At 61.9% G+C, this 14,931-nt stretch overlaps 1 protein-coding gene across 1 annotated transcript in view; it reads left to right on the top strand.

The window, feature by feature from the left end:
- The window catches only part of PPARGC1B (PPARG coactivator 1 beta), a 45,853-nt gene that overhangs the window by 18,723 nt on the left and 12,199 nt on the right, over positions 1-14,931 (top strand). The window contains exon 2 of the mRNA XM_040078493.2: positions 13,223-13,396. Coding sequence (XP_039934427.1) covers positions 13,223-13,396 — 174 coding nt within the window. The remainder of the gene's footprint in view (positions 1-13,222; positions 13,397-14,931) is intronic.

The raw sequence follows: 14,931 nt of genomic DNA, 5'->3' as shown, positions 1-14,931 counted from the left end.
TCAGTCAGTGCCTGGTAATCCGTGTTGAAATTCAAGGAGAGGCTGGAGTGTTGTGCAAAGGCTGCAGAGCCCTGTGCAGGGCCAGGCTGTGGCTTTCCTGGCATCCCAGAGTGCGAGGTTGGTACCGGCTTGGGAACGAGGAGATTTGCATGAAGATTCCTGGTGCTGGGATCTGGGTTTTTCCCGTGGTTTGCAATGTCAGGGGATGTTGGGAACAGATGCTGTCCACTGCTGGCTCCTCCTAGCCTGGGGAGAGTTTCCTCAGGCAGAGCCAAACACTGAGCCATTGCCATGAGGTGTGAGTGTGGCAGAGGCAGCTGGTGACAGGAGCAGTGAGCTGGTGACCAGCTCTGCCCAAGCCTCCCTTTGTGCCTCACAGCACCAAGATTTTTATCCTGCATCCTTCCTCCCACAGGAAATCTTTTGCTTGCGTTCCTGCACCTCCCAGGGGTGGGAGACGCCAACGTGAGCACAATGCTGGGCAAAACTCCCCGTCCATGGGGCAAACATCCCCTTCCCACTGCTGCACCCTGGGGCTTGCACAGCCCCGGATCTCCGCTCCCAGTTGGGCACCACGGGAGCTGTGGCTGCCCCCGCATCCCTGGAAGCGTCCAAGGCCAGCTTGGATGGGGCTTAGAGCAACCTGGGAGGTGTCCCTGCCCAGAACAAGATCTTTAAGGTCCCCTCCCAATCCAAAGCATTCCAGATTCTGTGAAGGGCGCAGTGCACGGACAGCCTTCCCCGTGCCCGCCCGTGGTGCCAGCCGTGCCTTGGGGACACCCCAAGGACACCTCCCTGCTGGGGAGGGCAGCACACGGTGCAGGGGGTCAGCCAGCCCCTGCCTGCCCCCCACACCCCGGGGAGGGACAGCCCCTGGCCCGCAGCAGGCGCGGCGCGTTCAGCGTGGGGACAGAGGCACCCGCAGAGCTTGGGCAGCTGCCCGGGGCACTGGCAGCCGTTTGGGAGGAGGAGGAGGAGGAGGAAGGCACCTGACTGCCAGGCAGGAGTCCAACTGGTTGAAGCAGCTCCCGTTGCGGTTGGCATAAGCAAGCCTGGCTGGGCCAGCTCTGGGTACGCACGGTGTCACCTGGTCACCGGGGCTGGGGGGACGGGCCGAGGCTCTGCCTGCTCTGCTGCCATGCCCACCGTGCCCACCGTGCCCTCCGTGTCCTGCTGCCAGGCTGGGAGGTGCAGGGCTGGCTGCTCTCCTGCAGCTCCAGCCCCAGCAGTGTCCCTGCCAGTCCCCTCGTGGTGCCACCCCGAGCGCAGCGCTGCCGCCCCGCCTCCCCGCTGGACCCTCCAAGGTGACACTGCAGGCTGTGACAAGGACACCTGGCCACGTTCCCACATGGCAGCCCCTGGCACGGAGGCACGGGGATGGATAAGAGCGAGGCACGGGGCTGCAAACCGGCGCTTGGCCGTGGCACTGGGGCCGTGCGGGGTGCAGGGAGGTGGCACCCCAAGGCAGGGCTGAGGAGCCTGAACCCCCAGGGGGTTTCAGACCACCTGGGATGTGGCACTGCCAGGGTCCAGGTGGCTTCCCCCGCCCCAGAGGGGACCCCTGGCTCTGATGCTCCCAATCCAGGGGTGGCTGCTGGGTCAGAGCAGTTCCTGTCAGATCCAGAGCTCAGGGCTGCATTTCAGGCCAGACTGCCCTGGGGTCTCTGGCTTTCTGTTGATCCCTGGATTAGCTGGGGCCAAAAACAGGGGGGACAAGGCCTGGGAGCAGGCAGGCTCAGGGCAGGGAGGCGAGGGAGCCGGCACAGCACGCGGAGCAGTTAAAGGATCAGGTTCAGTGTGAGAACTGACGCTTGTGGGCTTCACCCCAACTGGTTTGGGAGGAGCAGAAGGGCCCCCAACTGGTTTGGGAGGAGGAGAGGGGCCCCAGCCCCGAGCTGCTGGCACAGGGAGCGGCCAGACCCCTCCTCTCGTGCCCTGTTGGAGCCTGCCTGGGGTTTTGGGGAGGGGAAAGGTGTGGTCCCTCACAGGGGAGAATTTGAAATAGAACAAAGCTTTGTGTATGTGGGTTTGCATGTGCTCCCGAAGGAGCTTCGTGCCCTCATAGGGATTTTTCTATCTGGAGATCTTGGAGCAGTTTCTTTCCAGGGTGAGTCAGTTGTTTGCAGAGTAGGAAGCCCGAGGAAAGCAGGCTGGCAGCACCAGCTCCAGGCTGTGGCTCCCAGAAATGCTTCCTGCAGAGCCAAAAAGCAGGGACAGAGCCCAGCCCCGGGGGCGGGTGGCCTGGCTGGGACACCTGACAGCGCCCGGGTGCAGACCCGGACACAGCAAAGCCTTGTGCAGCCCCAGGAAATCCCCAGAGCAAACAGGATTGTGCTGCTGGAAGCGCCTGCCCAGCCTGCCCAGAGGTGCTGCTCAGGGCTCTCACCTCCACCGTCCCCCTGTGAGCGTGTCCCTGCATCCACAGACCTGCTGGGACCTGCTCTCCTCTCGCCTTCCCTGGCCCGCTTTTCGCACAGGATTGGAGTGGTGTCAATACTGATAAATCACTTTATCCCAGGGGCTCCCTGGTGCCCACCTGGAAAACCCCCAGCTGCCAGAATTCCCCTTCCCCAGCGGCTTTCCGGGCACTGTGGTGTGGGGGCAGAGGCACGAGGTGACCACGCTGGGTGGTGACAGTCCCCCGTGGCCAGGACACCTCAGAAAATGGACAATGATTTATTTGGGTGGAGCAGGATGGGGGAGGAGAGGGAGCCCCTGATTCGGGGGGAGAAGTGGGGGGAACCCACGTCTCACTGTCCCCAGGTGATGGGGACAGGGAGGTGCCAGGGCAGGAGCAGGCATGGGCAGGGCTGGGGCTTCCACCCGGAATATGGGCATGGACAGGCTGGGCAGGCTGGGCAGGAGGGTGAGGACGGATCTGAGTGGGCTTGCCCTTTGCACAGAGGTTTGCATCCCCCCGGAACCTCGTGCATCCAGCTGAAAACTTCATTTTCACGGGCTCCCCCAGCCCACCCTGGCAGGAGAGCCAGCGCAGCCCGTGCCCAGCAGGAGAAAGCTCCTGGAGGGTCACAGCGAGCGTTTGGTGGTGGTGGCCTGACCCCCAGCAGGGCAGGGCCGTCCCCGGAGCGTGCTGGGGCTGGACCAGGTCAGGCTAATGCAGGAAGATCCTCCTTGTGCCTTCTTAACCCCAGCTTGAACCTTCCCTGTCTCCTGCCTCGGCCTGATTAGCGCTAAGAGGCTGCTGGTGGCACGAGCAGCTCCGGGCAGTGCCAGCCCACGGTGTCCTGCGTGGCAGGAGGGGTCTGAACCCCCCCTGAGCCTCGGAGCCAGGGGAGCTGCGGGAGGGGCAGCAGGGGCTGTGCCTGCAGGAGGGACTGGGAGTGCTCCCAGCACAGGGACAGGCAGTGCTGGCAGTCCCTGCTCCTCAGCAGAGCATCAGCGAGGTGGGAGAAGTGCGAGCCTGTGGCTCGGGGAGGTGAAGGGCGTCCCACAGGTGATGGTGACACACCTGGCAGGGCGATGACACCGGCCTGGGGGGCTGGCAGGCAGCAGGTTCTCTCCAGCTGCTTGTCAGGTGTAAAGGGGCAGGATTTGGGCAGGATTCGGGCAGGATTTGGGCAGGATTTGGGCAGGATTTGGACCGGGTGTGACCTCAGCTCCGTGTCGCACGGGATGACACCGAGTGCCACGATGTGCTGGGGATTCCAGCCCTTGCCGAGGAGGCTGAAGCGGTTCAGGGCTTCCCACGGGCTGTGGCTCCTGCAAAGCCAAGGGCAGCTTTGGGGAGCTTGGAAGATCCCAAGGCTGTGGCCGTGGGTAGGGAGCACGGCTGTGGCTGGGCTTGGTGGCACGAGGGGGTGACGTCCCCATGGGCAGTGGCTCTGAGTGCCACCACAGGTCTGACTTCATGCTGTGGGCAGCTGGAGGGACAGCTGCTGCTTCCAGGCAGGGATTTGCTCTTGGAGCTGGCTGAGGGGGTGCAGAGGTGCCAGGGGCAGGGTGAGCAGTGCCCCTGGAGCTGAGCTGGGGTCAGGTGTGACAGGCTGTGCCATGCGGGAATGTTCACAACATCCTCTGGGCAGAAAGGGCCTGGTGGAGCCCTGCCAGTCTCTGAGCTGGCCACCAAACCTCCAGAGCAGGGCTGCTCCTCCTCACTGGTGCCCCTGTGCCCACATCAGTCATGTGGCTGCTGCCTGCAGGCACCTCGGAAGAGGAAGGTCTGAAAATAATCACCCCCTCATGTTTTCCTTACAAAAGGAGAGAGTTGCCATCGTGGGGAATTCTTGTGACCAGCGGAGCTGGCTAACAGTCAGCTCCTCAGTGAGTCAGGACCTGCCCCTGTCATGGCCCAGCCTGCTCCCCTGCCCTGCCAGCCTGGCTCCCAGCTTGTCTGCAGCCACGGCCTCTCCTGGCACCTCCAGCGGTGTGTGAGTGGAGCAATCCCAAGGATTTCAGTGTCTCAGTGCTCTGCTGGCCTCCAGTCCCCGCTGCTCCCAGTCCCACTGGCCATCCTCTCGGGGTTGCAGGGCTTGTGCCACCTCTTGCTGTGTCCTTGTCCCACCCAGGCAGTGCTGCTGCACAGACAGGCAGCAGGAAGGTGAGATGGTGCTGGGGGAACCCTCCCTGCTCCTGCTCCTGCTCCTGCTCCTGCTCCTGCTCCTGCTCCTGCTCCTGCTCCTTCTCCTGCTCCTGCTCCTGCTCCTGCTCCTGCTCCTGCTCCTGTTCCTGCTCCTGCTCCTGTTCCTGCTCCTGCTCCTGCTCCTGCTCCTGCTCCTGTTCCTGCTCCTGCTCCTTCCCCTGCTCCTGCTCCTGTTCCTGCTCCTGCTCCAGCTCCTGCTCCTTCCCCTTCCTCTGCTCCTGCTCCTTCCCCTGCTCCTTCCCCTGCTCCTGCTCCTGCTCCTTCTCCTGCTCCTGCTCCTGCTCCTTCTCCTGCTCCTGCTCCTGCTTCTGCTCCTGCTCCTGCTCCTTCTCCTTCTCCTGCTCCTGCTCCTGCTCCTGCTCCTGCTCCTGCTCCTGCTCCTGCTCCTTCCCCTGCCCCTGCTCCTGCTCCTGCTCCAGCTCCTGCTCCTGCTCCTGCTCCAGCTCCTGCTCCTGCTCCTGCTCCTGCTCCTTCCCCTGCCCCTGCTCCTGCTCCTGCTCCAGCTCCTGCTCCTGCTCCTGCTCCTGTTCCTGCTCCTGCTCCTGCTCCTGCTCCTGCTTCTGCTCCTGCTCCTGCTCCTTCTCCTTCTCCTGCTCCTGCTCCTGCTCCTGCTCCTGCTCCTGCTCCTGCTCCTGCTCCTTCCCCTGCCCCTGCTCCTGCTCCTGCTCCAGCTCCTGCTCCTGCTCCTGCTCCTGTTCCTGCTCCTGCTCCTGCTCCTGCTCCACCTCCTGCTCCTGCTCCTGCTCCTGCTCCTGCTCCTGCTTCTGCTCCTGCTCCTGCTCCTTCTCCTTCTCCTGCTCCTGCTCCTGCTCCTGCTCCTGCTCCAGCTCCTGCTCCTGCTCCTGCTCCTGTTCCTGCTCCTGCTCCTGCTCCTGCTCCACCTCCTGCTCCTGCTCCTGCTCCTGCTCCTGCTCCTGCTTCTGCTCCTGCTCCTGCTCCTTCTCCTTCTCCTGCTCCTGCTCCTGCTCCTGCTCCTGCTCCTGCTTCTGCTCCTGCTCCTGCTCCTTCTCCTTCTCCTGCTCCTGCTCCTGCTCCTGCTCCTTCCCCTGCCCCTGCTCCAGCTCCTGCTCCTGCTCCTGCTCCTGCTCCTGCTCCTGCTCCAGCTCCTGCTCTTTCCCCTGCTCCAGCTCCAGCTCCAGCTCCAGCTCCTGCTCCTTCCCCTTCCCCTGCTCCTGCTCCTGCTCCTTCCCCATGGCCAGGGGTCACATGGAGAGCTCGGAGCTGTTGGGACATTTCAGTGCCCACTGTGCTTTGTGCCCTGCTCGGCACGTGCCAGCTGCTGTCCGTTGGTCCTGCCATTGGTTTGGGGGAGATAAGAAGGAATTTCCTAGAAATCCCCACCAGCGTTCAGCCCGGGGGCTGTGCCCTGCCTGGCTGGTGCCATGGAGCGGTGACAGGGAGCTGGTGACAGGGACAGGGCTGGCAGCAGCCACTGGCACCGTGTATTTGGGGGTGCTGGAGGTGGATGGCGTTGGCCAGGCTGGCAGGGTGGGTTGCCAGGGGTGCTGCTGTCTGTCCCCGGGGGTGCAGGATGAGGCCGTCACGCTCGGGCAGGCACAGTCCCGAGCACGCTGTGGGTGCCCAGGTGTGCTGGCACTGCCCTGGCACAGCACAGCACGCCGGGCAGGGCTGTTTCCATGAGGGGGTGTTGAGAGAGGAGGTGGCTCCTTGGGAACAGCCTGTTCCTGCCGTGTCTGCTCCTTGCACGGGGCACCACCTGCCCTTGCCCTGTGCCTGGCAGCACTGGGAGGGGGCTTTAGGGTCTGTGGGGGCTGCAGGGGCTCCCTGGGGGAGCTCAGGCGGGACCAAAGTGGACTCTGTAATTTGGAGCCTGGATAAATGAGCTGAGCGTGGTGTGAACACGCAGCTCTGTAACCTGTGATACACTTCGCTGCTGCCCTTCTTCCTAAACCCGACACACCTTTGTTTGAAGTGTTCCAGCAGAATGTTGTTTAGCCAGGGCATTATTACCAGTATCTCAGGCTCCTTTTCTCTATCCTGCGACTCAAGGACAGTTTAGGGCAATTTCTTCCATCCTTCCTCCGTATCAAACTTATCCTGGCAAGTTCATGTTTATTGTTTGTGGTTAATGTTTAATATTTCCCATTACTGGCATCTCATGGTTGATCTTAATTACACCCTTCCAATGTAAGACAAAAGTCAGCGAGCGAGACCATGCTCAGGCTGGGGCTGGGGCTCAGAGCCTGGCACTGGGCACCCCCTTTTCCCACTCAGCACCCCCTTTCCTCACTCAGCACCCCTTTTCCCACTCAGCACATCTCAGGCTGTGTTGGGAGGGCGGCTGCTCCAGGGAATCACGGAATCATTTAGGTTGGAAAAGACTTCTAAGGTCATCAGGTGCAACCTTTGAGCCCAACCTCTGAGGCCAGGCTGTGTTGGCACAGCGTGCCCGGCGTGGGGCCCAGCAGCTCGCACGTGCTGCACCCAGAGGCACCAGCAGAGGTTGGAGTAGCTCAGGAGGAAGAAAGAGCTGCTCAGTTTGCTTAGTCTGGGCTTTAAACGAGGTTTTGCCTCTCGCTGGCTGGGCTGAATCGTTGGGACGGATCAGCAGAAAGTTAAAAAAAAAAAAACGTAATTAAAAATTAACAGGGGGCAGAGGGCAAAACGCCTGGCAGGACAGCGAGGTGCCTCCTGCTCCGGGGAGCCTGGGAGGTTCCTGTGTGCCTGTCCCCCAGCCCTGGGAGGGGATGAGGGACCTGCCCGTGCCTGTGCTCACTGTGTGTGCAGGCAGGGTCCCCTCACCCCCAGGGACCCCTCGCCCTTCCCTGTGGGGCTCTCAGGCTATAAATACCGGGGGCGTCGAGGGGTGACCCGACACCACCTCTCCCTCAATCACGGTGACATTTCGTCAAATGCCACTGGGGAGGGGGGTTGCTTATCTGCTGGCACACGCTCTGGTGACCTTCACAGCTCTGGCCAGGTGCCTCCTTGCTGTATTTACACTTATTTATAGCTCTCTGCTCCATTCCCACCTCTGCCCTCCTCCCTGGTGCTGGAGGCTGCCCACCCCACACATCCCTCATCCCTCTGGGCTGGGAGGGAGCTGGCACATCCTGGGGGATGATGAGGGGCTGGCAGCACCTGGCCATCAGGGGGACCGTGTCCCCTGGCTGGGAGCTGTGGGGACAGCAGGGTTCACCCTGGGTTTGGTCCCAGTGTGGGTCACGTCCCCAAAGCCTCCTCGCCCTGCTTCTGGGGCAGCTCAGGAGGGTGCTGGGGGTCTGCAGGCACCCTGAGAGGGGTGAGTGGCTGTGCCCAGTGTCACAGCAGCCAGTGTCACACCAGTGTCACACCAGTGTCACATCAGTGTCACACCAGCCAGTCCTACACCAGCCCAGTGTCACACCAGCCCAGTGTCACACCAGCCAGTCCTACACCAGCCCAGTGTCACACCAGCCAGTCCTACACCAGCCCAGTGTCACACCAGCCAGTGTCACACCAGTGTCACACCAGTGTCACACCAGCCGGTGTCACAGCAGCCAGTCCTACACCAGCCCAGTGCCACACCAGCCAGTGTCACAGCAGTGTCACAGCAGTGTCACAGCAGCGTCACAGCAGTGTCACAGCAGCCTGTGTCACCAGCCCAGCAGCACCTCCCCGGTGAGATCCCACGCCGGAGCAGCCCCACAATCTCCCTGCAGGGCTGTAATCCCCGTTTGAGGCAGTCTGTGATTACGGATTTCCCTGATCGGCCCAGACAACTCTGCAAAACCCCTGCCCAAGGATTTTCCTTCCTTCCTCGAGTCAGGCCCGGGGGAGGGTGAGGATGAGGATGAGGACGGAGAAGCTGCCCGTGGGAGCAGCACTCGGTGTTCTCGGCATTTCTCACCCTCTGCTGCTTTGGGTGCCAGCCTGAACGCCGCTGGCTGATTCGGGGCAGCGCCTGCAGCACGTGTGGATGGATATTTATCCCTTAATGCCTGCGGAAGGCTCCGGCCGTGCAGGAGGAGCTGAGTCACCATTTGCTCCCCAGCGAGGAGCTGCCTGTTCCCGGCTGTTCCCTTTGGCCCCGCCGAGGTGCTGCCTCTTCCCTTCCTTTTTTCCATGCAGCGGGGTGGCACGTGAGTGGCAGGGCCATGGCAGAGCAGGATGAGGCTCCTGGAAGGCGCTGCCAACGCCGGCCCTTCAGAGGCTGCTCCCGTGCAGCTGAGTGAGCGCCAGCCCCGCGTGTGCCCTCAGCCCGCAGCCCACGCCAAAATTCTTGGCCGTGACTTCAAGGGGTTGGACCCGGGGGTTCTGCAGATAAGGGTAATTCCTGGCGGTGCTTTTGTTGGAGGGAGACAGAGGAGAGCACCTGCAGGTCTCTGTGTCACGGTCACTGCGCTGTGCCCAGCTCGCTGAGCCGGCGAAGCAGAGCGGACAGTGAGCCGAGCCCCTGCCCTGGTTCGGGCTGCTGCTCCCTGGCAGCAGGGCTGTTCCTGCTGTCCCTGGGCTCGTGGATAGAGCTGTCCCCAGGAGCCAGCAGCCTGACCCCAGCCAGGCCTCTCCAGTCCTGCTGACTGCACTGGCGGCTGAGTTTGGGGAGCCCAAGTTGACACTGAAGAAGAGGAAAACATTTCCTGTCTGGTTAATCCAGTGTTTGAGTTAGAGCTGGGCTCAGAGAGGAGTCTTGTGTCTCTTCAGAGATAAGAGCTCACGTGCCAGAGTCCACACTGCTCCAAACCAGAAGAACTGAAAGCGGACGTGTCCCACCTGCTGTCCCCAGGGTGTCAGGAGCCAGCGCTGAGCTGGGACATCCCTGGATGTGGCTCCGGCCCAGGACGTGTCCCCAGAGCTTCTGGGGACACCAGGGACGGCAACCTGCATTGAACACCCTGACAGTCGGGCAGGGAGATGGATCAAACCCCTGTGCCAGCTCCTCCTGCTGCCTGGGAAGGACAGGCTGGGGACACTGCAAAGGGACAGGCAGCGGGAGCACTGCCTGCAGCCCCAGAGCACCCAGGAGCTCTTCCACTGCCAGGAGACAAAGGGATGCTGAGCAAGGAGACAGCAGGAGCTCTCCTCCCTGGAGCAGGGGCTCAGCAGACACCGCCAGCAGCTCTCTGCTCTCTCTGCCTTGCTGCAGCACACCCGGCCCAGGTGTCTGGGCTGGAGGATGCCTCCCAATTTCTGAGCGTGTCTCCATGGGTGTTCGCTGGCTGCACACCAAGAACCCATGGCTGATCTTCCTACGAAGTCCCGAGTAAAATTAGAACAAAAGTTCACTCGTCTCCCAAGGCAGCAGGAAGTGCAAAGGGTGGGAAAAGGGAGAGTCGGAGCAGATGAGGTCCCGTGCCCACGGGCAGCCTCCCCATGGCTGCTGGGCAGGGGCTGGGCCCTTCCCCACCCGCAGGGGCTCTCAGGGCTGCTGTGGGTTCTGGGCTGGGAGCGATAGGTTCCCTCTGGAGCCTTGGTGGCTGTGCTGGGTCAATGGCAGTGCCCAGCAGAGGGGCCTGGGGTGCCCATCCGGGTGGCAGTGAGTGACCCAAATAAGGAAAGGCTGTCCCCGTGTTTTTCCAGGAGGAGGAGGAGGAGGAGACAGAGCTGAGTTTTGGGCATTCCTGTGGTAGGCAGGCACCTGGGAGCATCCCCAGCGTGGCAGTCCTGCCCCGCAGTGCCCAGAGAGGGCAGCTTATTTTTTACCCAGGAGTTTATTTTTACCCGGCCCTGTTGCCAACGGGGACGTGTCACATCTGTGGAGTTGATCAAAAGACATCCCGAGCACTGGTGTCAGCTGCTCCTTGTGATCTCAGCACCAGGATCTTTCCCCTTGTGGCATATCAAAAGGAGCAGGAGAATTTGGCTGCTCTGCTATTTTTAATTGCACGCACACACGCACACACAGACACACGTATAGCGATGTATGTATGGCTTGGCTAAAAATAAAAGCCTTCGCCTGTGTTCCCATGGGAAGGTTTGGGGAGAAGGGGGAGACAGAGTTGTCACAAGACTTTTTCTGGAGCAGGAGCTAGAGCGGGGACAGGAAGGCAGGGACGAGCCACAGCAGGTAAGGGACACATCTGAAAGGCCAAAGGACATCTGATCCCAGAGCAGAGGGGACAGAGCAAGGGGAAGGGCAGCGTCTGCGTCCCCCAGAGCTGGCAGTGGGGACTCCTGACCTGCTGCACCTGCTCTGGCACCTGGGAACAAAGGGGTTTGCAGGGCAGGTTGGAAAATCCCCATCCCCGGGGGCCCGGTGAGGAGTCTCAGCTGCCAGAGCCACTCAGGGCTGCCCGATGCACTTTGTGGCACCACGCTTGTGGTATTTACCTGATACACATCCCTCCAGCAAAAAGGTGAAGGGAGGGTGCTGGGAGAACATCCCCCAGAGCGGGGACAGCTCCCAGAGCTTTGTCTGGGGCAGCAGCAGCAGCTCCCTGCATCCCCCAGCCCCAGTGCAGCCCCTGGGCGCAGCTGGGGCATGGCACCGGCTCACCACCAGCCCACGAAAACACTCTCCCCTGCCCTTGCTGTGCCCTCCGAGGTGCTCTCCCTGTTTTCCACCTCCCCTGGGACTGGGCAGGGTGGGAAGCAGGTGAGAGATGCCAAATGGGAGTGAGTGTGCAGACAAGTGTCCTTTGGAGTGTCCTAATGTGGTGGGGAGCGTGGCAGACAGGCTCATCAGCCCGGGGCAACACACTCAGTAATCCCAGATTATCCCAATTTGAGAAACAAAAAACGAGAGGAGAAAAGAGAGGAAAGCTGTCTTTTCCATTCCTGCAGCTGGGTTTGAAATGGCTTTTTCCTTCCCTTTGAGTGGTGGAGGAGACCCTTCCAGGGTGCTTCGGCAGGAGGGGCCCCCACGCTCCCCTGCAGCCTCTCTCACATGCTCAGATGTTTGCCTGCTCCAAAATCCATTTGCTCTGTAAATAAACTCGCTTCCCTCCCTGCCAGAAACCTCCCCTTGGGCAGCCAGTGCTGGGAGGAGTCGCACCAGACCTTTCCCCTCCGTGTTTTAACCTGGACACCGAGGCACGGCCCAAATGCTGGGGCAGGCGGCGGGTGCTGGTGCCAGCCCCGGCTCCCTCGGGTGCTGGCTGCAGCCGTGGGGTCTCGTGGCTGGAAGCTGGGGCAGGTGCCAGCTCCTTTCTGTGGTTAAATGGAGATTTTTGACTCGGTTCCTGCAGCTCCCATCGCCCCGTGTGCTCTCAGACATCCACTCACTTCCGTGCTGCTCTTCTCATCCTGCAGGGAGCAGGGTCTGGGGTGCCTTTGGGATGCCCTGAGCGCTTCAGGGCCGTGTCCTGGGGGCAGGGTGAGCACCAGCTGTGAGGCTGGCCCTGTGTGCTGCCCTCCCGGGTCCCTTGTGCTGATCCCCAGGCCACCTGGATATAAGCTGGATGTCACTTTTAGGGCACCAAGGGCAGGAATTGCCCCGAAGAGCCCCAGGGGTGGCTGTGCTGCGCCCTGACCATCTCTCTGCAGGTCCTGCTGCTCCATCCTCTGCCACAGCTGGGACCCCAGAGGGGGTTTGGTGGCGGCTGTGGGGCTGCTCACAGTGAGCAGTTCCAGGCTGTGCAGATCCATTGGGTGAAAAGGTGCCCTCCACACCCTGCCAGTGCCGTGTCACTGCTCCCGGAGGGGCTGGGAGCACAGGGGCTGGGATCGCTGTGCCCATGGCGCACCGGGATTGGGATCACTGTCTCCGCAGAGCACCGGGGCTGGGATCACTGTGCCCACAGAGCACAGGGGCTGGGATCGCTGTGCACGGAGCACCGGGGCTGGGATCGCTGTGCCCACAGAGCACCGGGGCTGGGATCGCTGTGCCCACAGAGCACCAGGATTGGGATCGCTGTGCCCACGGAGCACCGGGGCTGGGATCGCTGTGCCCATAGAGCACCGGGGCTGGGATCGCTGTGCCCATGGGGATCGCTGTGCCCATGGTGCACCGGGATTGGGATCGCTGTGCCCACAGAGCACCGGGGCTGGGATCGCTGTGCCCATAGAGCACCGGGGCTGGGATCGCTGTGCCCATAGAGCACCGGGGCTGGGATCGCTGTCCCCATAGAGCACCGGGGCTGGGATCGCTGTGCCCATGGGGATCGCTGTGCCCATGGCGCACCAGGATTGGGATCGCTGTGCCCACGGAGCACCGGGGCTGGGATCGCTGTGCCCATGGAGCACCGGGATTGGGATCACTGTCTCCGCAGAGCACTGGGGCTGGGATCGCTGTGCCCGCAGAGCACCGGGGCTGGGATCGCTGTCCCCACGGAGCACAGGGGCTGGGATCGCTGTCCCCATGGAGCACCAGGGCTGGGATCGCTGTGCCCATGGAGCACCGGGGCTGGGATCGCTGTGCCCATGGAGCACCGGGGCTGGGATCGCTGTGCCCATGGAGCACCGGGGCTGGGCTCGCTGTGCCCATGGAGCACCGGGGCTGGGATCGCTGTGCCCATGGAGCACCGGGGCTGGGCTCGCTGTGCCCATGGAGCACCGGGGCTGGGATCGCTGTGCCCATGGAGCACCGGGGCTGGGATCGCTGTCCCCACGGAGCACAGGGGCTGGGATCGCTGTCCCCATGGAGCACCAGGGCTGGGATCGCTGTCCCCATGGGGGGATCTGCTGCCTCTTCTGCCTGCACCTGCGTGCTCAGCCCGTGTCTCTCTCCTTTCCCGTGTGCAGTATGAGGTGTCTGGCGAGGAGCACCTCTACTCCGACTTCCCTGAGATCGATCTGTCCCAGCTGGACGCCGGGGACCTGGACTCTGCCGGCTGCTTCAGCGAGCTGCAGTGGGGCGGGGAGCACTCGGAGACTGACTCCAGCCAGTACAGCACCGACGACTCCGAGCTCTTCCAGGTACCCCCATCCCCCCGAGCACCGAGGCAGGGGGAGGAGGAGAGGGAGGGTGGGAGTTGGGAACACACACACAACTATTAATATCTCCTCCCCAGCTGATTAGTGCTCCATTAATTTGTGCACCGGCTCTAAATGGGGCGAGCGGAGTAGGGCTAACGAGGAGGAGGAGGAGGAGGAGGCTGCTGCTGAGCCAGCCCTCCTGTGCTGGATTATTCACAGGGAGTCGCAGCCGGGGTGCAGCGTGTCCTGTTCCATTCCCGGAATGCCAGGGCGGCAGCGCGGGGGTCTCGGCTCTGGAAGAATTCCCTTCCCAGGAGCTCAGAGCAGCCCCTTCCTCTGTTTTCCCAGCTCCCCCTCTGTGTGGGGCTGGGCTTTCTCGGGCAGAGGGGCTGGTGCCTCTCCTGGGCTCTGGGATGGATGCATGGCTGTGCCAGCGTGGTGCACGGCTGGGGCAGGGCTGCTCCACGTCCCTCTGCTCCCATCTCTTTCATCTCCTGCAGCTGTGGGGACAGGGCAGGGCTGTGGGCACAGCACAGACAGCTTGGGAGCTGGGAGATGCAGAGGGGACCGGGCACAGAGCCGGCTGGGCAGCCCCCTCGCCTGCCCAAAGCTCATGCCATGCCCTGGGTGTGCCTGACCTTGGAGCTGGGGTCTCTGTCCCCTCCTGAGCAGCACCCAGGCCTTTTACCCTTTGCACAAGGAGGGCGTGAGCCACTGGTACCAGCCAATCGCCAACCCTGGGTTACATTTTGGGAGGAGAAGGATTTCTAGTTAAACAAGGAGATTAAAAAATAATAAAAAAAAAAGCCTCAATATTTTCTAACCTGCCCATAATAACAACAGCCCTCTGGCTTTTATGCCGGGCTGATGCTGTGCTTGAAAATGGTCCAGCCCAGCTGAGGGACCTTCATCACGAGATGCATATTTTCCGTGAACTTCCTGGGGAAAAGATAAACAGAAAAGAAATGCAAAAGCCAGGCCGATGAGGAGCAGTGGACTGTGATGAAATGTATCCCACTGAACTTGTGTGCGCAGCAATCTCGTGCCAATAACAGGAGGAAAAGAAACGGAGCCAAAAATGGAGCATCCTGCTGCCTTTCCCTGGAGCCTGCTCTAGTAACTGCGAGCAAGGTTAGGGCATGGAACAAAAGATGTTTAATTTTCGAACAAGAGGAGAGAAGCACAGGAGGCAGCGTGCAGGCAGCAGTCCTGCCCGTGAGCCTGGCTTTACCCCCGTGCTAATTTTATCGCTGATGGTAGCCTGCTTCTCGTTGGACACGGTTTACATTCAGATTGTGATGGAGGAGGACCAAAAAAGAAGGGACTCCTGGCTCGCTCCAGCCATTCCTCAGCTTCTGCATCCTCTTCTGGGCTTCTGCACCGTGTCGTCAGACTGGAAGGGAACTCGTGGGGCTGGGAGGGCGCTGGGAAGGCTGGAGGTGCACCAGCAAAGCCAAAGCCCAGATGAAGAGAGGGACCCAAGTCAAGCTGGAGCAGGGGGCATGGGGAAGGCAGGAGCCCTGCCTGGCCCAGAG

The sequence above is a fragment of the Hirundo rustica genome, chromosome 14 (assembly GCF_015227805.2).
Source record: "Hirundo rustica isolate bHirRus1 chromosome 14, bHirRus1.pri.v3, whole genome shotgun sequence".
Classification (NCBI taxonomy): Eukaryota; Metazoa; Chordata; class Aves; order Passeriformes; family Hirundinidae; genus Hirundo; species Hirundo rustica.
The sequence above is the reverse complement of the archived record's forward strand: the minus strand, read 5'-3'. Positions and strand labels throughout refer to the sequence as shown.